The sequence below is a fragment of the Marmota monax genome, unplaced genomic scaffold (genome assembly GCF_021218885.2).
Source record: "Marmota monax isolate L192 unplaced genomic scaffold, Marmota_monax_Labrador192_F-V1.1 WCK01_AAM20220418_F8-fsc00014, whole genome shotgun sequence".
Taxonomy (NCBI): domain Eukaryota; kingdom Metazoa; phylum Chordata; class Mammalia; order Rodentia; family Sciuridae; genus Marmota; species Marmota monax.
This window is the reverse complement of record NW_026695222.1, coordinates 25,380,296-25,399,615: the sequence shown is the minus strand read 5'-3', so window position 1 is coordinate 25,399,615 and position 19,320 is coordinate 25,380,296. Positions and strand designations below refer to the sequence as shown.

The window sequence follows — 19,320 nt, the reverse complement described above, 5'->3', positions numbered from 1 at the left end:
TCTCCTTGATGGTGGGCACAGTGTTGGGGACACAGAAATAGGTCAAGTATAACCTTTGTCCCTCAAGAGCTTAGAAAAATTTTCCAAGTACAAATGTGAGTGTCTTTGTCGGGTCTCCTCAGGTAGGGACAGATGAGCCTTTGTGTATTTCTGTGTGATCACAGGAGTACATGCCCCTCCTCCCTGTGCCTTGTGTTTTTGTCACTGTAAAGGCAGGGTGCAGGGCCTGCCTAGGGAAAGGTAGGACTGTGTTCAAAGGTTGTGAACTTGATGGGCACCTGACATTCAGCTCTGCCACCTGACTCCTAAGTAAGCCCTGTGATCAGATGTCTGCTGTGGATTGGGGGGTGAAAACCAGCAGGCTTCAGAGTAATATGAATCGTGTGATCTCATACTTGCTCCTCCCCACTGCATACACATGTGGTATATGTGCTGTCTGAGCACAGATGATGTGGCGAGAGCTCCCAGATGGTTGTATCCATTACCTCAGGGGACAAAAGAGTGCTTATTAATTTCTCTTTATACATCTTATTGTTTGGTTTGTTTTAAGAAGAATATTTTAGTTTTTTAATTAAAAAAGCTAATAAAGTAGGAAATGAATAAATAATAGTAATAAAAAATATCCTCAGGGCATGGAGCTCTGTTTCATTCTTCCATTCGCCAGGGCAGTCAACACCAAGTGTGCTGTTTCAGGTGTGGGCTGCCCTGAAGGGCTCTAACTTCTCAGTGAGCCCTGTGAGGTTGGAACTTTTCTAGCAGCAACACTAGATTGTTAAGGGCTTCTGCGTTCACCCACATTAACCCCCAAATCTGTCTTGTGTCTGCTGCTCTTGGAACTGCTCTTGAGGACATCTGAGAGCCACGGGTAGTCTTGACATGCTCCCTTGTTATTGAGGAAATGAGTATTTAGCTCAGTTGAGAACGGGCCTTGTATTTGGCCATCAAATTTCCCATCCTAAGTACCCCTAACTGGTGTGGAAATTTGGACAGCCACTTGCCTTCCTGAGCCTATTTTCTCGTCTCAAGCAGCAGTAGTCATGATGTTGTGAGTTTCAGTGAGATGCTAGACGTCAGAATCCTGGTGAAGTCATGAGAATGCGGTGGACCAGCTATCAGGCTCCACCTGACCCTTGCTCAGCTGTCCAGCCACTGATGTGTTAGCGAGAGTTTTGCACCTTGGGTCCTCTTTTAACATATTCCATACCCACCCTACCATAATCTAGTCTGTTTGATAAACTTTGCTCACAAGCTTCCCAATCAGTGTCTGTCTTACTCCAACAGGTCCCTTCACCGATGTCGTCACCACCAACTTAAAGCTTGGCAACCCAACAGACCGAAATGTGTGTTTTAAAGTGAAGACCACCGCACCTCGTAGGTACTGCGTGAGGCCCAACAGCGGGATCATTGATGCGGGGGCCTCAGTCAATGTATCTGGTAAGTCCCAAGACTGAAGGCCTGGAAGACCCTGGAAGACCCTGGAGCCAGTGGGCTTTCCGAAAGTGTGGGTTCACAGGGGAGCACTGTAGGAGGATAGGCTGCTCTCCACCTTCCCCAGCCCTCTGCCCTGATTAAAGAGCTTGGTGGTCCCTATCACCTTTGGTTTTTCCATAATTAATTCCTCTTTGTTTTAATGCTTGCAGCCTTTGCGCCTCAATAGTTAGAGCAAAATTAAAGTGGTAACTTTAGACTTGACTTCAGAATGAGTTTGGCTTTCACTGCCTTGAAATTAAATCTGCCCTTTGGCAATAAATAAAAAAGGGCTAAACAAACTTAATTTTACTTTGTGGGAGAAAGCTAAATGGAGTTATTTTCTTATTTAAGCTAAATGATTTCTGACATTAAGCCCATGTCATTTCCAATGATTGGTAACTGCACTTTACTGATTGTGAAAAGCTAAGGGAGATGAGGGCTGAAGAAAATGGAATATGTTCAAGGGTGTAAGTTTTGAGCATGTCTGATCCTTGCTTCTATCTGAGGGTACATATATTTTCCAAAGTCCAGCTTTTGAAAAGATGCTGGTAAAGTCCCCAAATTGAGAATTGAATTTCAGAATTAAGGAGGTATAAGTGATGGTTCAGATCTCCTTTAGAAATGGAATAAACTTTTAGCTCATTAGAACTTCTGGAGCCAAGAGGGGAAGTGTGTGTTTATCTTCTAAATACCAGGTGACTCAGTGTCACAGAGATTTCTGCATCATTAGAAGCTACCATTTATTTGACGCAAGTACCTGTCTGGCTTTTTCCATGATAGATTTGATTGTGATACATTTGGCTATTCATTTGACACCTAAAAGAAAATGATTCACCTCTTTGGAAAGATATAAGGTGTTTCATTATCTGATCATTTCTGCAAACTCTTATTCCCTGCATCTACCATGATGACGTCCAACACCAGCTTCCCCGTGGACTTCTCTTGGAGCCTGCAGACCTGCTCTGCACTCTGGAAGCAGAGTCTTGTGCAGGGGTGGTCAGGATGGTGAAAAGCAGTGTTGGTTGAGGCCCTCTGTGCTGGACCTGCTTGTATTCTATCTCATATTGTCTCTTGCCTGCCCTGAGAGGGGGGCTCTGTTACCACTGTTTTACCAAGAAGAGGACTCTTGGTCGGGGGTTCATGACGCTGGAAAGTGATAGAACCAAGGTGTGGCCCACTCTGCACCGCAGCGTGCTAGAGAAGGGGAGCAGCTTGGGGGCTGGCATCTCTGGGTCCCCTGGCTCTGTGTGGCTCAATTTTTTTCTGTTGAAATCAATGATGATAGAAATCTTTTTTTCTTCTTTTAGCCTCCCTACCCCCCCAATTTTCTTGTGTATAATGAATTTGAGCAAGGTTGTCTGTAGACGAAAATTGTCCATTTCCAAAGTAAATATGGGGGAAGCAGTATAGTTTTCTGAATAAACTTATCTCAGTGGATAATGTACAGTGTAGATGTGTTTTTTTGGTATCAATATAAATGTATGTATCTCAGAAATATTCATCTTTCCCCATAAGAGGAATTTTTAAAAAAAGTAATAACTCCCTCTGAGCGTTTATTTTAATTTATCATTCACTACTTCAGGATGGTAAAGATCTGTGGTTGTGGCCTTTTCTTTGTGGATGAGAAAGTTGGGTACAGGTCATCTGGGGTCCTCAGCTGGTAAGGCATAGAGCTGTTGTTTGAAATGAGGGTCTTAGCTCCTGGTGGTACTGTGCTGCCTCATGGAGTTCAGGTGGCCATGCTTACAAATGAGTCTAAAGTGGATTGTATTTCTGGGGAAAAAAAACAGTTGTATGATGAAGTGCCCGTGTATGTGCAAGCCTTCCCCAGCTGAGACCAAGGTATATTTGCAGGTGAGAAAAGGCTCCTTTGTTTTTATTCAATATTTACTTCAGTGTTGAAGGGAACCTGAGTTGAGCCAGAGTTATTGCATTTCCAGGGCTGCCTCGCCACTTGGGAAGGTTGGCCCCATAGGCTGCAGCTTCAGGTGCTGAGGGCCACCAGTCACTTATTGTACATGCATATCTTGGGATAAAAAGCCCTGTCCTTTTCCAGGGGTCTGCTTGAAGTGCAGCTACCTCAGGACATTGGTGTGTCAGAGTTACCAGGTTCCTTTGGGAGAGGGAATATACCCAGGAGAAGGAAGCATCAGTGGACAGGCAGTATAATTACACAAAGGTCAGCCTTCCCTCCTCCCCTGGGCACACATGGCCATGTGTGGCTTAACATGTTGTGCTCAGAGCTCTTGGTACTGAGCAGGAGGCTCTGCTTTGCTCCTCAGCAGTCAGTTGACCTGTGCCCAGCTTGCTAACCCCTGTGGGCTCTGGTTTTCTTATCGTCACATGGAGAGTAGAGTCCACTTCCCAGAAAATTGCAGATACTGCACTCACTGGAAGCATGGTGCCCGAGTGTAATTGCATAGTTTTTCTACCGGCTTCAACAGAAACTGGCTATTTTGTTAAAGATGGATTGGATAATATTTGAATTACCTTTTTGAAACCCATTTTATTAATTTCTCAATTTATGTGCCTTTCTTAATGTTCAGAATAAATTAATATGTTTTCTTCTTTCTGTAATATGCATTTGTTTTGTAATGAAAAGCCACTAGTAAATTTTCAAATATAATTTGTAAAAGGTGCTCATCAAATCAACTTAAAATACTAGCAGCATTGCCTGGCTTACCACACAGAATGTCACAGCATGCCTGAAAAGGACGCCACTAGAGCATTGCTCCCATTTCTGAAAGCCCGGGGGATGTGCTAACTCTTAGAAAGGGCTGTAAATCATTCTTTTAAAGAAAGAAGGAGGAAGGGAAGAAAGGAAAGAAGGAAGGTGAAGAGGAGGGGAGGATGGTGGCGATGATTCCTGCCCAGGGAGGGACCTGGCTAGAGAGGCTGCAGCTTCTGGAAAGCACACAGATGTGCTGTGACAGGTGGAGCCAGGTGTCCTTTAGCTGTGCTCTTGGAAGCTCTTCTTACCTTTCAGATACCCAAGGGACCTTCCACTATGTTTTAAAAGTTCAGGCCCTGACCTATTGTTTTCTTCAGTTCATGGCAAGTCACTTACATACTGGGTCCTTGAAAAAAATCTCCCTTTTAATAAACACAGGTGGTAGAGTGACAGTTGGACAGAGTGGGACCTGCCCTTCTTTTGTGGACTTGGGCAAAAGCACGCCTCTCTGGATTGCATTCTTGTCTTTGCTCGTGTCTCATTTCTCCTGTATCCCCTTCTGGGATTTGTGCCTGTGGTATGAGGCATAGTATGATGCAGGCCCTCTCTATTGCACTACTGGTCCAGAACACCCTGGTTTGGGCCCTTGCTCCTGGACTTGCATCATCCACTGGAGCTGGCTTTGAATTATTCAAATCTGGACTTCAGCAAAATAGGCACACTCAAATGGAGATTGCAGGAGAGGAGATTGGATCCCCGCTCCCCTAGACTTCAGCTGCAAGGAAAATAGAACTTTTTGAATTAATGAATTGTGTGAGGCAGTGGGGGGCCTCCCTGTTTGTTCTAGCTTTTCAAAATTAAGTCTGTTTCTGAACTGTATGGTGGGAAAATGTTTTTAAGGTAGATAATTTCTGAAGATGACTTTGTGGTAAGCTGTTAGTGGATTTTCTTTTTTAATACTGCAGTTTAATAATGAGGGGGTTTTCCATTAATATTCCAAACCATGTTTGCCAGCGGGTACAGCAGGTGAAGTGGTAAAATCATGGGCCCATCACAAATGCTTATGCTTCCTGTAATATGATAGTAAGTTTAATATTTTTATAATCTTCACTGAATTCTAATTTCACTAAAGTAGCAAGCACGCTTCCATTTGCAGTTCAATTATGCACATTGCTTGCCTGTGTACCAAGCAAATTAGAAATGCAAAATATCTGTATGTGGGGGGGGCACTGAAAAGAGTCATTAGAGATACCAATATTTAGGTGCAGATACACTTTACTAAGTGTACCCTGGGAATTGAAAGTGTATTAAAGACAGACAAACACGAATCTCCCAGTGTCAGGATCTGTATTTTCAGTGAGAATCCAGAGAATTAAGAGCAGTGTTCATTCTTGACATACAGCCATACAGCCTTTTCAGCATTCTTCTCAATCACATTTAAAGCATAAAATTCTTCCAATAAAATCCTGCAAAGACAATGTATATCAGCAACTCTTCTTGGGTGGAAACATTGGTCAATTAATGTAATTGGGTACTACAACAATTAATAATTAGTCCTGTCAAGATTCTGCTGACTCAGTTTAATGGAGCTGTTTGGTGGCCCTGGACCAGCCAGCTTAGGGTCGCAGCTTTCAAGTGATCAGTACCAGAGTAAAAGTGTGTGAGTCTGCAGACAAAGAGCCAGGCACACTCAGCTACCTGGTGTGGACCGCAGAGCTGCTGGGCTGCGGCTTCCTCAAGGCAGCGTTCCTCTTGTTTGAGCGTATGCTCTGGACGTCTTATAAGCACAACCTTTTTATAAATGGTTTTCATGAACCAGGTTTATTATTCTCAGATAGGAACGACTCACATTCACACTTAAAAGATGTCTTTAATCTTTTTCTCCAGATTAGATTCTGGCTTTAAAAAAAGAAAGAAAGAAACAAAGAAAATTGCCAACAAAAATTCAGTTTAATTGATACTTTTAAAGATTCTCCGTTTAGCTGGGTGCAGTGGTGCACGCCTGTAATCCCAGCAACTTGGGAGGCTACAGCAAGAGGATTGCAAGCTCAAAGCTAGCCTCAACAACTTAGCGAGGCCCTAAGCAATTTAATGAGACCCTGTCTCAAAATTAAAAAATAAAATAAAAAGGGCTGGGGGTGTAACTCATTGGTAAAGCGCCCCTAGATTCAACCCCTGTTACCAAAGAGAGAGAGAGAGAGAGAGAGAGAGAGAGAGATTGAGATTTTCAAAGTTTACTGTAATATTTAGGCTTCTTTAATGGGTATGGCACATTTTATTTTTTATACTTTGAAAGATGATGATCAGGAGGACTGCAAGGGCATGAGGGCTCTCCTTTAGCTGAAGGGACCTTCATCTCCCAAGGTGGCTGAGAAGCACAGAATCTGTGGGTTTGCTGAGCAGTCAGGAGTGACACTTCTATCAGGTCCTCCCAGGCTGGCACCTTTGAGCCCCAGCCTCAAGCATTGTCCTGTGGGCTCTTACTGGGACCCACTGCTCCTCCTGTGCAGCTCCCAGTTCATCACAGAAGGAAGGGAAAGGGCTGCATTGACAGACAGCTGTGATAGTCCGGAGCAGAAGGGGAAGGACTGCCAGAGAGCCTGGGGAGGGTGAGCTCAGAAAGTGTCCGGAGGTGCCTAAGCCTCCACAGCACATTTCCTCCCAGCTTAGCTGGTCAATCCCAAGAGACATGGCTTCTAAGTCTACTAATGTGTCTACTAGTGTGCAGTTAGGGTTCATAGTAACAACAGAAGAGTGACCAGAAAGAGACTATGCTATATTCCATTGTTAAGTCTTGGGAGATGGGAAAGTGTGTTGGAAAAGATTTATGTTAAGAAAGGTAGTTATAAAAATAAGCAAGTGAACCACGTTGTTGGCGTCTATATCATATCTGCCTCATCTTCTGTTGATCCTGGGCAAAAGATGAGGGCATCTGTACTGATTTCTGCACAAATAAATGAATCAGACTTTGAGGAGCTTATAAAGACAGTCTTCATAAATTGGAAAATCCTATAAAAAACACAAGACAATTCAGTGTTAACTTATTTCTAAGTAGGTAAAATTAATTATTGGTTGAGAGACCTATAGTTCCATGCATGGGTCCCTGATTAGTCAGGGAACTGGAATGGGGCTAGGATTTCACTGTTTGGAGAACCCGAGAGGAATAATGAACTGGCTTATGTAAGGGTTCGTGGTCTAACAAAAACGTCAAGCTTCTTTGCTTGGGCAGGAGTGGTGTCACCTCACTGTGCAACCCTGGTCTTCAGCTGGTTGGGAGCTCTGCTTGGTGTTTGTCTTTCATTAGTTTTAAAAAAAGGAGTGGTGACTGCATTATGACACCACAAAGGCAGCTTGGTACAGGTGGGCTTTTGAGGTGCGTGTGAGTGAGGGAGCCAGTGAGAGGACACAGGGAAAAGAAGACCACAGCCACGTGTGGCCACACGGAGGAGAGTGGCTCTGGATAGATCAGACAGCTGAGGAAGGGTTCCTCTCTAGCTGCCCCAGAAGATTTCTGGAGGGAGTATGATTCAGGAGTGCTTTGAATGTGGGAAAGGGAGAAGGTTCATCTCATGGCCCCTGAGAAAACGTGCAGATGGACCTGAATGTGAGTTCTTGGAACATCCATACCCACTGGGGAGAAAAAGCAAACATGTCAGAGTGAGCCAGGACTCTCCTAGTGACTTCAGAGCTCACAGCAAGGACCCACATGTGGGGCTTTCAGCAGGGGCTGGAGCTTTAGGAAACAGAGCAAGTTGGGTTTTCCAGGGACTGGCCTTGGGCAGCTCCCGAGAAGTGCACATTTCTGGTCCGAGGCCAGCCCTGCCGACACAGAAACTCTGCAGATGGGGTGGCAGTTTGTGTTTCAGCAAGGTCTGCAGTTGGTTCTGATACATGCCAAAATTGGGGAACCTCTCCTCACAGGGCTGTGTTAGCAGAATAAGTCCCAAAAGATGTGATATATTAGGATTAAGTAGGGTTAAGTAGCATGAAAAGGGACGTGCCAGGTAGGGCCACATGATGAAGATGACTTTGGGGATGTCAGGAGAATTTCACCAGGTTTAGGAATAAGGGAGTTGGTGTGCACTATTTGGACCTTGCTGGCAGACCTGAAGGATGGCCTGTTGTTTGGAAATACCAGAGATCCGAGGAACAGGATATGAAGAACTGAACTGATTGTCTTCCATTCAGGAGATAGGTTTTGTTAGAGGAGGGTTCAATCTGAGGGATTACTGATATGAGCAGGGTGCTGGGGGAGGTTACATTTCTGGGACTAATAGGGTCATACAGAGTGCTTGGACGGGAAAGAAATGGGATGGTTGGAGGAGACACTGGGGCGGGGGAAATCTGGAGGTGGGTCACTGGGGCCTGGGCTGACTGGGCATGTAGGACATGGAGAAGACATGTCCGTGGCAGGATTCTGCAATGAAGTGTATGCCATCTTACTTGTTGGGCTTTGTTCACTTGTTCTGTTACCTTATGAAGCAGGTGGAGATGCCCTGACTTTCTTGGGTTCTAGAAGCTGCTTTTGTGCTGCATTTAATCAAGTCATCATTCCTCTGAGGGAGTATGTGTTTAAGTAGCATATATTCTCATTTCTTCTCTTTTGTAGAAAGTCTGATCTTGCTGATCTAATGTTTCATGACCCCAGAGTTCCTTTCTTAGCAGGAGCTCACTTCGCAGTCTGTAATGTCACAGATGTAGTATCCCAGAGCGTTAATGTAGGCAAGTAGTATCAGCAGATACATTTTAAAAGTAGGATAGATGGTTCATTTAAGAGGGTTTTATCATCAGTGTCTCTGGTATTCAAGTGAAATAAATTAAGTTAATGGGAAGCTCTTTTATAGCCTGTCATAGAAAAAAGTATATAATTTCTGTCACAATTTGCATGTATGGAGCTGAAAGAACAAACGATTAACAACATTTATCTGTCATGGTCTCATGGAGTTTCAGCTAACAGGGTAGAGCAAATTGAACTTGACACGACATGATAGCGGTGAGAAAGACAAACTTTCTGATGAGTTAGGACTGTGTTTAAGCAGTGTGTGGAGGATGAGGTGCCAAGGATCTGTAGACTGTCCCCTGTCTGGGTAACCACTCTGGCTTGTCAGCTTGAGAGCCCTCAAGCGAAGGAGAACCAGTGGGTGGCAGACAGCTCCTCCACTTGCAGCGCTGTGGAGCAGGGGCTGAGTGCCCACCTATACCAAGATCTTCCAGGAAGTTCATGCTGAGGCCCTCCTAGGCTCTTGTTCCCTGCTGAAACATATCCACTCACCCGCTTTTCCAGGGCATTCGGGCGTTAGGTTTGTTCTCAAAGTGTCTGCCTGTGCTTGAGAAGGGCAGTTGGACATGCTTCCTGAGGCCCCTGCAGTGCTCTCTGGGGTGGTGGTCATCTCCAGTCCCCTGCTCTGTGCCTTGGCACTCCTCTTTGACAGCTCCACCCATCGAGAGGTTCTTCCATCTCTATGCTGTGGTGACCTGGCAGGGGGCACAGGAAGCCTGGAGTGTGCTATGTCTAAAGGTAGTGCATGCTTGGCTGAAGGAGCACAGGGGTCCCAGGCCCCTGCGTGAGAGGCTGTGTTCAGATTTGGTTTGGGTCAAGCTGCTCTCTCTTCTAAGTCACAAATTCTCCCAGGAGGGGGCCACAGAGCCATCAGTGACTTCATGCGAGTTGCTCAGCATTGCTTTCTTCCTAAAGGGGGCCCATGAGGTAGCTTGGTGTAGAGTAATGGTGCTCAAATGTTCTGGTCTCAGAATCCCCTTCCACTCATGAATATTGAAGACCCAGAGTTTTTTTGTTTGGGTTTGTATCAATATGTCTTTTAGAAATTAAATTCAGAAATTTAACAATTATTAATTTTGTCAACAGTAACTTTTTTCTTTTTTTGGTGCTGGGAATTAAACCCAGCGCCACATCCCAGCCCTTTTTGTTTTTTATTTTGAGACAGGCTTTCTAAGTTGCTGAGGCTGGCCTCAAACTGCCATCCTCTTGAGTCAGCCTCCTGAGTCACTGAGATTGTTTCAGGTGTGCTCCACTGCACCTGGCTGACAATAACATTTTTAATGAAATAAAAATATTTTTAAAAATATGGCCTAGGGGCTAGGGTTGTGGCTCAGCAGTAGAGCGCTTGCCTAGCATGTGTGGGACCCTGGGTTCGATCATCAGCACCACAAATAAATAAATACATAAAGAAAGGAAGGAAGGAAGGAAGGAAGGAAGGTGTTGTATCCAACTACAACTAAAAAATAAATATTTAAAAAAGTATATATGGCCTAGTCCTTGACCTTGTCAACTGTCTTGACTGGCAGTTCACAGTTCATGTAGCAAACAGATTGTGTGACTGTAGTCCTTTTCTCTCCACCCCGCCACCCTGCCCGCCACCCCAGCCCTTTTTTTTTTCCATCTTGGAAACAGGGACTTGGAAGAGCCAAGTAGCACTTTCTTTATTTTTTATTTTGGTATTAGGAATTGAACCTAGAGGCACTTAATCTCTGAGCCATATCCCCAACCCAACCCTTTGTTTTTATTTGTGTTTTGTGTTAAGACAAGATCTTGCTAATGATGGCTTTGAACTTGGAATCCTCCTGCTTCAGCCTCACAAGCTGCTGGGAAAGTGGCATTTTCTTACATGTAAGAAAATGTTATGATGTGGACTCTGAAGCCATGTTTGTGAGCTTTTTGAATTTTGCTTCACTGAAATGTGTTGGTCTGTCTTACACTTTGGATTTTGTAATATCACTTGTGGATTGTTTGAAAAATATTGAATGTGAGGTTATACAGATCTTCCAAATGTTGACATCATTTGTTATGCTGTATCAAAAAAAAAAAATCACATTCATCATTATTACCACCAATCTCATCAGAAGAGTCTTATTTTTTCTGCAACTCTGGATGGAACCCAGGGCACTTGCTGGTCAAGTGCTGTGATACTGAGCTGGCCAATAAGAGTCTTTTAAGTGTTGGGTGAACTGGGTGCTCTTGGTGGCAGATTTAAATTTTCCATGATTATAATTTTTGCTTGAAAGCCTGAGTTTTGTTATTGGGAACAACAACTGTAAGTCTTTCTTGAAGTGGCAGGCTTACTTAGTTCATTTTCAAGAGTGTACAGGGTTGGAATGACCAGTTTGTCTGTTGGTTGCTCCTTCACGTAAGAATGTTCCTTGGGGAAACACAGGTCCATTTCCAGCCCCAAGAGCTGCCTGGGTACATTGCTCACAGCAGCCTTTGGACTTAGGGGACAGCAGAAATATCATTTCATCATAAAGTGGGCTAAAAAGGTCAGGCACAATGGTACACAATTATAATCCCAGCTACTTGGGAGGCTAAGGCAGGAGTATCACAAAATTCAAGGCCAGCTTGGGCAACTTAGCAAGAGCCTGTCTCAAAATAAAATTTAAACGAGAGGGTTGGGGATGTACCTCAGTGGTAGAGCACTGATCTAACATGTTTGAGGCCCTAGGTTTGATTCCCAGCATCACAGAAAAATGGGGAAAGGGCTAAAAAGATTTGTTTTCAAGGTTGAAATTTAGTAAAATTAGTACTTTCCTTACTTCATCAAAAACATTGTTAAGTGAACTGGCTTCCTTTACAAATAGAGTGCACAACCAGAGCCCATGGCAACGGCCCGCTTTCCTGCGTATGGATGTTCTGGTGTTAGTGTGACCATCGTTTGGACTTCATGGGTCATTTGACTGGGGGTGTGGAGAGCCCTTGAGGTCTGTGGGCTGTACTTTGAGAACTGCTGGGGCAGTTGGACTCTGGAATGGGGCCAGTTGGAGCCAGTCCTGCTGTCCAGTGCTCTGCTCATGGAGCCCAGGTGAGGCTGTTCACTCAGGCTTTCTAAGCCTGTGTCTTTTCATCTAGAAAATGCAGACATGGGCTTCTTTGGTGGTTGCTGTGAGGGTCGAGTGGGAGGACTAAGGAACATGTGCCTTCTTTGGTGGCTTGACACTGGCAGGTGCTGGTCAAGGTCATCTTCCTTCCCTTCCCTAGGCATGAGGTGGAGGCATTGGGCTGAAGACCACAGAGGTGGTGGAGAGGTGAAAGGGAGTGGCCCTTGGCTGTGGTGAGTCTTGGGTGAACACTCGCTGCCCTCTCACTCCAGTGCCTTAGGGAAGGGGAAGAGTGGACAGGGGCCACAGCGCTTCTATATTTTTCTGAAAACCCAGGTGTGGTAGTTTGGGTCAACATTCTCTTCTTTTCCACACTGAAAAATACCAGCAAATGATTCTGTCACTGCCCAGCGAGACTGGAGAGTCTTAAATCTCAATTCACCTGAGTACTAAAAGTGAGAGCATATCTTCGCAGTAGTTCGAAGTTCTGTTCCATCTCTGGACAATGTTGGTGGTTGCTACCCAAGAAAGCTCCTGGCACATGTGCAGTGGGTAGAGCTGCTGAGTGGGCAGGGTTCACCTTCCATGTGGCCATTTTGGTGGCGGAAGCAGGGCGTTTAGCTCTCAGAAGCGTCTAGGGCTTCAACCTCCACTCTGGCGTTCATCCCTGCGGTTAAGTCAGGCTCTGGTGTCCAGCAGTGTTCGGGTCCATCTGCTGGAAGCTCACACCAGCTCTGCAGTGCTGGACCTCGTCGCAGTCCAGGTCCAGAGCCGATAGCAGGGCAGACCTGGCGTCCACTGAATCTGCAAGAGCAAGATCCCAAGAAAAGTGGCCTTGTGGTTTTTTTAGTGATCTTTTTTCCCTCTGCTGGTATCACACTGTTTGGATCGGGTACCCAGACGGAGCATTCTAATCTTGGTAATCTGTAAGGTAGGTAGACTGGATGTCACATGTACACAGCCTTATGTTAATAAAGGTTTGCTGTCTCACATTTGTTGAACTTTGTCCTGAAGAAGTCTCCCAGCAAGTGCCCTTGTAACTCAAAGTGCTCAGATGGGTTTTGTGACAACAGCGCTGCCCAGGTGACTAGGCACACCTGTATATTTCAGGCCTTCATGTGATCAAGTTTTCATGGTCTTTCTCTGTTACAAAGATGGAACGGGCTCCTGCATCCCCAAGATGGGTGGGGGAAATTGCCATTTCTCTTTCCTGCCAACCATGGTCCCATGAGCACTGCCATGGGGCTGGAGGTGCAGCCTACACCCAGATCCTGTCGGAGTGCCTGGTGGGTGGAAGGGGTGCCAGGCTGCACTTGGAGACAGAGGCCTTGGCTTTTTGCCAGTGTGTGGCTTCCTTGAGACCTTGGGCAGGCCACTTCTCTCTGTGGAGCCCCAGATTCTTTATGTGTATACTGAGGTTAGAGACACCTGTCTTTATCTGCAGCAGGGGTGGCCAGGCCATGGAGAAACCCCTGAGTTGGGGTTCCCAGGCAGGGCACTGATGGGTGCCTAGCAGAAAAGGAGGCGGAAGCCCTGTCAGGGAGGACAGGACTGGCCCTGTCAGAACAAGGCATTGGGTCCTGGTGGTGGTAGAGCATAAGCCCTCAGAACACCCTGCCTGGGCTTGAGTTCTTTCGTTGTGTGACCTTGGGCAAGCCTGTTAACTTTCTGTGTTTCATTTTTTTTTCATCTGAAAAATAGGCATCAAGGTAACACTTCTCTCCCCCTCACAATAGTACCCACCACTTAAGGATTAAATGAGATGATAATAGACCTTGGAGACAAAGCCCAGTTTCTGGCACGTGGAAACCCTCATTCCATGGTAGCTCCTGTGGGTTACAGAAGGCCTCTGCTGCCTGTGAAGTTTTGTTTTGGTGAACTTAAGTAGGTTCCAGATTTAGCCAAAGCCTTGCAGCAGGTCACAGAGTTGAAAGCAGTGGTGGTTTCACAGGGGTAAGGCCCAGTCTACCCTGGGAAATGGGCTGGAGGAAGCCAGTCAGAGTGGGCAGGTGCCTCCCTCCAAGTAGCAGGAGCTCATTCACAGGTTCCTAAGGGAGGGTACCCTAGCTTCTTAGGGACCAAGTGGGGTGCTGAGCTGGTATTGTTTTTTCCCTCTTATCTGAACATCTTGCTTATGAGAATTCTGTAGCATTCTGTTGCCAAAATCATGTTTCAAGCATTACCTTGATTAACTGTGCAGGGAATGGGGTGGAGAGAAGCTATAACAGTTCTTTAAATGGCCTTAAACATCTTGGATTATTCTCTTTTAGTTCCTGAAAAGATCATTTGGATATGTTTTCTTGAGCACAAAGGCACACGGTGTTACTGCCCTGCTTTCCTATTCTCTAAGGCTCGTTACAGATGTCTGTGTGGGTTTGCAGGAATGAAAGACCAGTGGACCAAGACCTGAGTCCTAAGCCCTGTTCCCAGCTCTCTGACCTTGGCAAGTCCCCTAACCTTTCTGAGCCTTAGGGGGACCTGCAAAATGGAGGTGTGGGTCATCTCTTCTTGCTTCCTTGGAAAATGCCTGGGAAACTGCTTTACACCACAGCACAAGTATTAGCATGACAAATGGCACTGGTAACCGAGTTCTGACCCTCCTAATGAAATATTTTCTTTCTCAGTGATGTTACAGCCTTTCGATTATGATCCCAATGAGAAAAGTAAACACAAGTTTATGGTTCAGTCTATGTTTGCTCCAACTGACACTTCTGATATGGAAGCAGTAGTAAGTACTGAATGCTTCTTACTTTTTTCAGTAATAATAACAAAAACCAATTAGGTACAGAACTGTGGGTGCATGCATTTCAAAATGTGTCAAAATTATTTACATGGGAGTTATGTTTTCAAGGAGGTTTGTATTTTGACTACCTTTCTGGTTTTTCTAAAACCAATGAATAATTTTAACGTTTTATGAAGCTCTCTAGAATACTATTCTTTTTCTGGCTTTTAAAAACTCAAGTTTGTTTTGGCAGTTCCTTACTCTGATGGCTCATGTAGTAAATAGTTTGGGCTGCCCCCTTTCTTCTCCCCAGGAAAGGGTAATGTCGCTGTGGGGAACATGCTTTCCCTTGCCCTCCTTCCCAATCCAGAAGGACACGAGTGGTGGATACTAATGTCCTTTCCCACTTACACTTTCTTTCCTTTTTTTCGTCTTGGTTCTCATAAGCATGATTCTTCTTTCAGTTCTTTTGGTTTGTCTGTCTGTTTCCTTGTGGTGCTGGGCCTCAGACTCGAGCCTCATGCATGCTAGGCAAGGGTGCTACCACAAGCTGCGTCCCCAGCTTGAGTATTTCTTTTTTTACCACAGGTCCCTTCATTTTTTTCCCTGAATAAATATGTTTCGCTATGTGTTGAATTTTGGTAAAATTAGAATGACTTCATTTTTATAAATTAAATAAACAATATTATATTATCGGTTATTTCTGGAAAAAGAGGTTATGATGGAAATTCTCCTCAAAGCAAGCTTTTTACACATGTGAATGAGGTCTATTATCATCTCATTTAATGAGTCTAAGCACCAGCACTGACTCCCTGGTGCCCAGTGTTTAAAGGAGGGCAGGAGCACCCGCCCATCACTGCCTGTAGCCTGCCAGCCCCAGAGAGAGTGTGTTGGGCTCCCTGCTGTCCTCCCCTCTCCAAATTTTCTCCTGCTGGAGGATTCACACAGAAGCTGGATTCATGACCCAGTGTCACCACTCAGCCTTTCTTTTAGCCTTGAAAAAGCGTAACTGATCATCTTCATTGGTTTTTAACATGAGGGCAGAAAATGAAGGGTAAGTCAGGTACTTTTGAGTTTGAGAGAGAGCAGCAGCAGCAGGCTGTCTTTTCATAAGAACCATCATGAAAGCATTTGCTCTTCCTCTTTTATTCCCTGGAACGTGTTGTGTCACCTCCTATGGCAGATTCAAAATACACAGTATCCACGTGTATTCTGTCTGGCTTTTGCTGAACAATGTAGTGAAAAGAGTAGGTGCATGGTCACTTGGGTTTGAAGCTGAGTTCTGCCTTCTGCAGTTCAGTCCCTCTTGAAGTTTTGGTCACCTGCATCATGGGGAGGCAGTCAGCTCATGGCATTATGTGGGCTGGCAAGCCCCGTCTGAGGGCCTAGAAGCACCTGGCCCTGACTACCTTGGCGTGTAATGGGCCAGGCTCTGCATACACGATAAAGGGTCAATTTGTTTCCTAGTGTGATTATTTTATAACATTTAAAAGTTCTCTTACAAAAATTCTTTGTAGGAAAATTTGGAAATACATAAAGAAGCAAAAGCCAGAAGTAGAATGGAGTCGGGTTCCTTCATACTAACCCAACCTGTTCACGAGAGCCACGCCTTTTTCTTTATTTTAAGACATTTTTCTCTTTATTTTGATACATAGAAAGTAAAGGCAGTGCATTGGCCACTGACTGTTACCTGGGCTTGCCCTTTATTAGCCTCTTACCCATCTGCTTCCCTCCTGTCCTTACTTTGCTTTCTGCTGAGCCATTTGCATGCAAGTGCAGGTGTTGTGACTTTCATCCCCAAGTGCTTAAAACAAGGGCAGTCTCTCTCAGGCCCACAGGACGTGAGCACAGCCAACAAAATGAACCTTAATCCGGAATTAAATCCAATAGATAAATCTAGGTTTAGCATTTCCAATTATTCTAAAAATGGCCTTTCGTTATTATAGTAGAGGACTCTCCTACCCTTTTTGGATTTTTTAAAAATAACTTTTTAAAACAATTTTTTAGAGTCCAGGCTGGTTGACTTGTAGAAAGCGTAATATCCTATTTGATTATTTTCTCATGATTAAAGGCAGTTTATGTATCTTTTTGGCAAGAACATTCCATAGGTGGTGTCACATGGAGACATTTTATGGTGGGTTGTTGCTCTCTTGGTGATACTGTTTGGTGACATGGCTCAGATGCAATTGCTGGACCTCTGAGTTCAAAGCATATCTGCCCCGTGGTTAATAGATGATCGCTGTGCCCTGAGTCGTCTGATACTTTGAGACCACATAAATATCCCTCCCACTAGCACTTGTCACTGGGTAGCTTTGGCATCCAGTCATAACCAGACTTGCCTGGTACTCTTTTAAGATGTATCCACATACCCACATAGGCACACATCCACTGGGGCATGTGCACAGAGGAATGGACTTCAATATCCTTTGTAGTTTCTTCACTTAATATCCTGAGGCTTTCCCCCGTGTAATTTAACACTCTTCAGTATTATTTGAGTGACAGCATGCTATTCCATTAGATGGATCTGCCATAATTTGCATGGCAGTCCCCTTATGTCAGACACACAGATTGTCTCCTGATTTGAGTTCTTGGCCTTGTTGCTCTGGCTGCTATCTGCATGGTCTGGGAGAGGGGAGGAGGGGATGCCTTCCTTTTCTGGATTGTAACCTTGCTGCTGTGCTGGTCTGTAATTCTCAGAGCACCCTGAATGCCCATCCTCCACTGCTGAGAGGGGAGTAAATCAGAAGTGTATTATCCCAGAACCTGGGGCTGATCAAGAAGGTGCTCTTGTCAGCAGAGTGGAGGGAGGAGTGGGTGTGGCCCTCAGGCAGGGGTTGGCAGATACAACCACAGTAGTAAAGAGTGACTTACAAGTGCTGTGTTCCATTGGTAATTGGCAGGGCGGGTTTGAAGCTACTCCCAGATGGCATGTGCCCAGGTTGTTCAGGGAGGATACCCTGTGGATTTTATTTTCTTAAGGAGACAAAGTTCCCTTTTGTCATTCAGATGTAATGCAGAAACCCCTCTCTGTCCCCTGGTTCTCTGGGTTCCTGTGCATCCCCACAGACCAGTCATGGGAGGAATGGGTGGACTTGAAGGAGTCAGGCAGGAAGACAGTGGGGCTGTGGAGTACAGTCAGTGTCCAGGAAAGCAGGGCACTTAATCTTGTCATGCTAAAAGTACCAAAATCTCAGGAGACTCACAAGTTCCTTATCTGATGTATATCAGGACTTTCTCATTAGGAGTATTTTTCTGAAATTGTCAGTTATAGGAGGAAAATTATTCTTCCAGCAGCTTTATAATATCCTGATTATTAAATTTAAATTGTTTTAGTGGAAGGAGGCAAAACCAGAAGACCTTATGGATTCAAAACTTAGATGTGTGTTTGAATTGCCAGCAGAAAATGATAAACCAGTAAGTATGTTTATAGTTAACAGTAATTGAATGTTGCAAGCTGATACTTATTTGCATACCATCTCCTGCAAAACCAAGATCTAAGTTGGCAAATTATTTTCCTACCCATAATGTATGAAGAAAAAAAATAAGCTGAAGTCAACAAATAAGTGGGCCTTTATAAAATCAGCCTTCAAAAGTCTTGCAGAAAGACAACTAATTGAAACAGTTTGTTCCCTTGAAAATGCAGCTTGGTGGCTGTTGAGGTGTCATAAATCCTGAAGAACTTCTTAGGCTTGGCAAAGTGATGGGCTGCTATTAAACAGTGAGCAAGACCAAAGCAGGGAATAATTTGCCCTTTATCATGGTGCTTGATGGACAGGTGGTAAGCTGTTAGGCTCTGTTTTACAAAGTGTCCCTGTCAGCCCTTTCCTTCAGCACCACCTCCCCCTCTCCCTTCCCCCACCTACCTCTTCAATCAAAGTCTGCTTTTAGATGGGGCTTTCTCAACCTCAACGCTAGTGACATTTGGGCTGGATGATTGTTTGCAGTGGGAGCAAAACCACCCCTCACTGAAAATCTCCTGACTCCATGTAACTCTGGTGTTGGCTGGGGGGAGGAGCACCTTCCACCGACCCATCAGCTCATTTTTCCTTGGTGAGAAACCAGGGGCAAACTTGTCCTGGCCCTCACGGTGACCAGTTGAAGAGAGGAGACTGTATCTAAAATGCTAATTTGGACTTCCTTCAAAGCTAGTAAAAAAAAAAAATTATTAAAAACAAAGAATTTAAAACTCATGCAGAATATGAAACTACCCTGGCCATTAGTAGCCAGGGCTGGGAAATGGAAATACTCTGAAGCATTCTGTAAACATCATCTAGAATGATCTTGGGGAATACTGTTAATTTATGTCACACTGTACAGTTTTTATCTGTTCAGTAACTGGCCACTATCATCATCCTATTTCTTTGAATGAATAATTGTCACATTTTCCCCTTTTCTCATTGTATATTCTGTACAATGTAGAAATCGGTTTAGGGGCTGGGAGACCTGGATTCTGGTCCTAGCTCTGGGCTCTGGGCTAGTAACTTTGGGCCTTGCTTCCCAGGACTCCCTCCCTGGTGGGAAGGGGAGGGCAGAGCTAGAGATCTAGTATCCAGATGTTGCCCAGAACCCCAGGCAGCAATCCCCAGTCACCTCCCCAGCCTGCTTATGTGCCCTGCCCCCACTCTCC

The 19,320-nt window shown here is 44.8% G+C and overlaps 1 protein-coding gene across 1 annotated transcript in view; it reads left to right on the top strand.

Moving 5' to 3' along the window:
* Positions 1 to 19,320, top strand: part of Vapb (VAMP associated protein B and C) — a 49,962-nt gene that overhangs the window by 20,755 nt on the left and 9,887 nt on the right. The window contains exons 2-4 of the mRNA XM_046433130.2: positions 1,282 to 1,434; positions 14,596 to 14,699; positions 18,027 to 18,107. Coding sequence (XP_046289086.1) covers positions 1,282 to 1,434; positions 14,596 to 14,699; positions 18,027 to 18,107 — 338 coding nt within the window. The remainder of the gene's footprint in view (positions 1 to 1,281; positions 1,435 to 14,595; positions 14,700 to 18,026; positions 18,108 to 19,320) is intronic.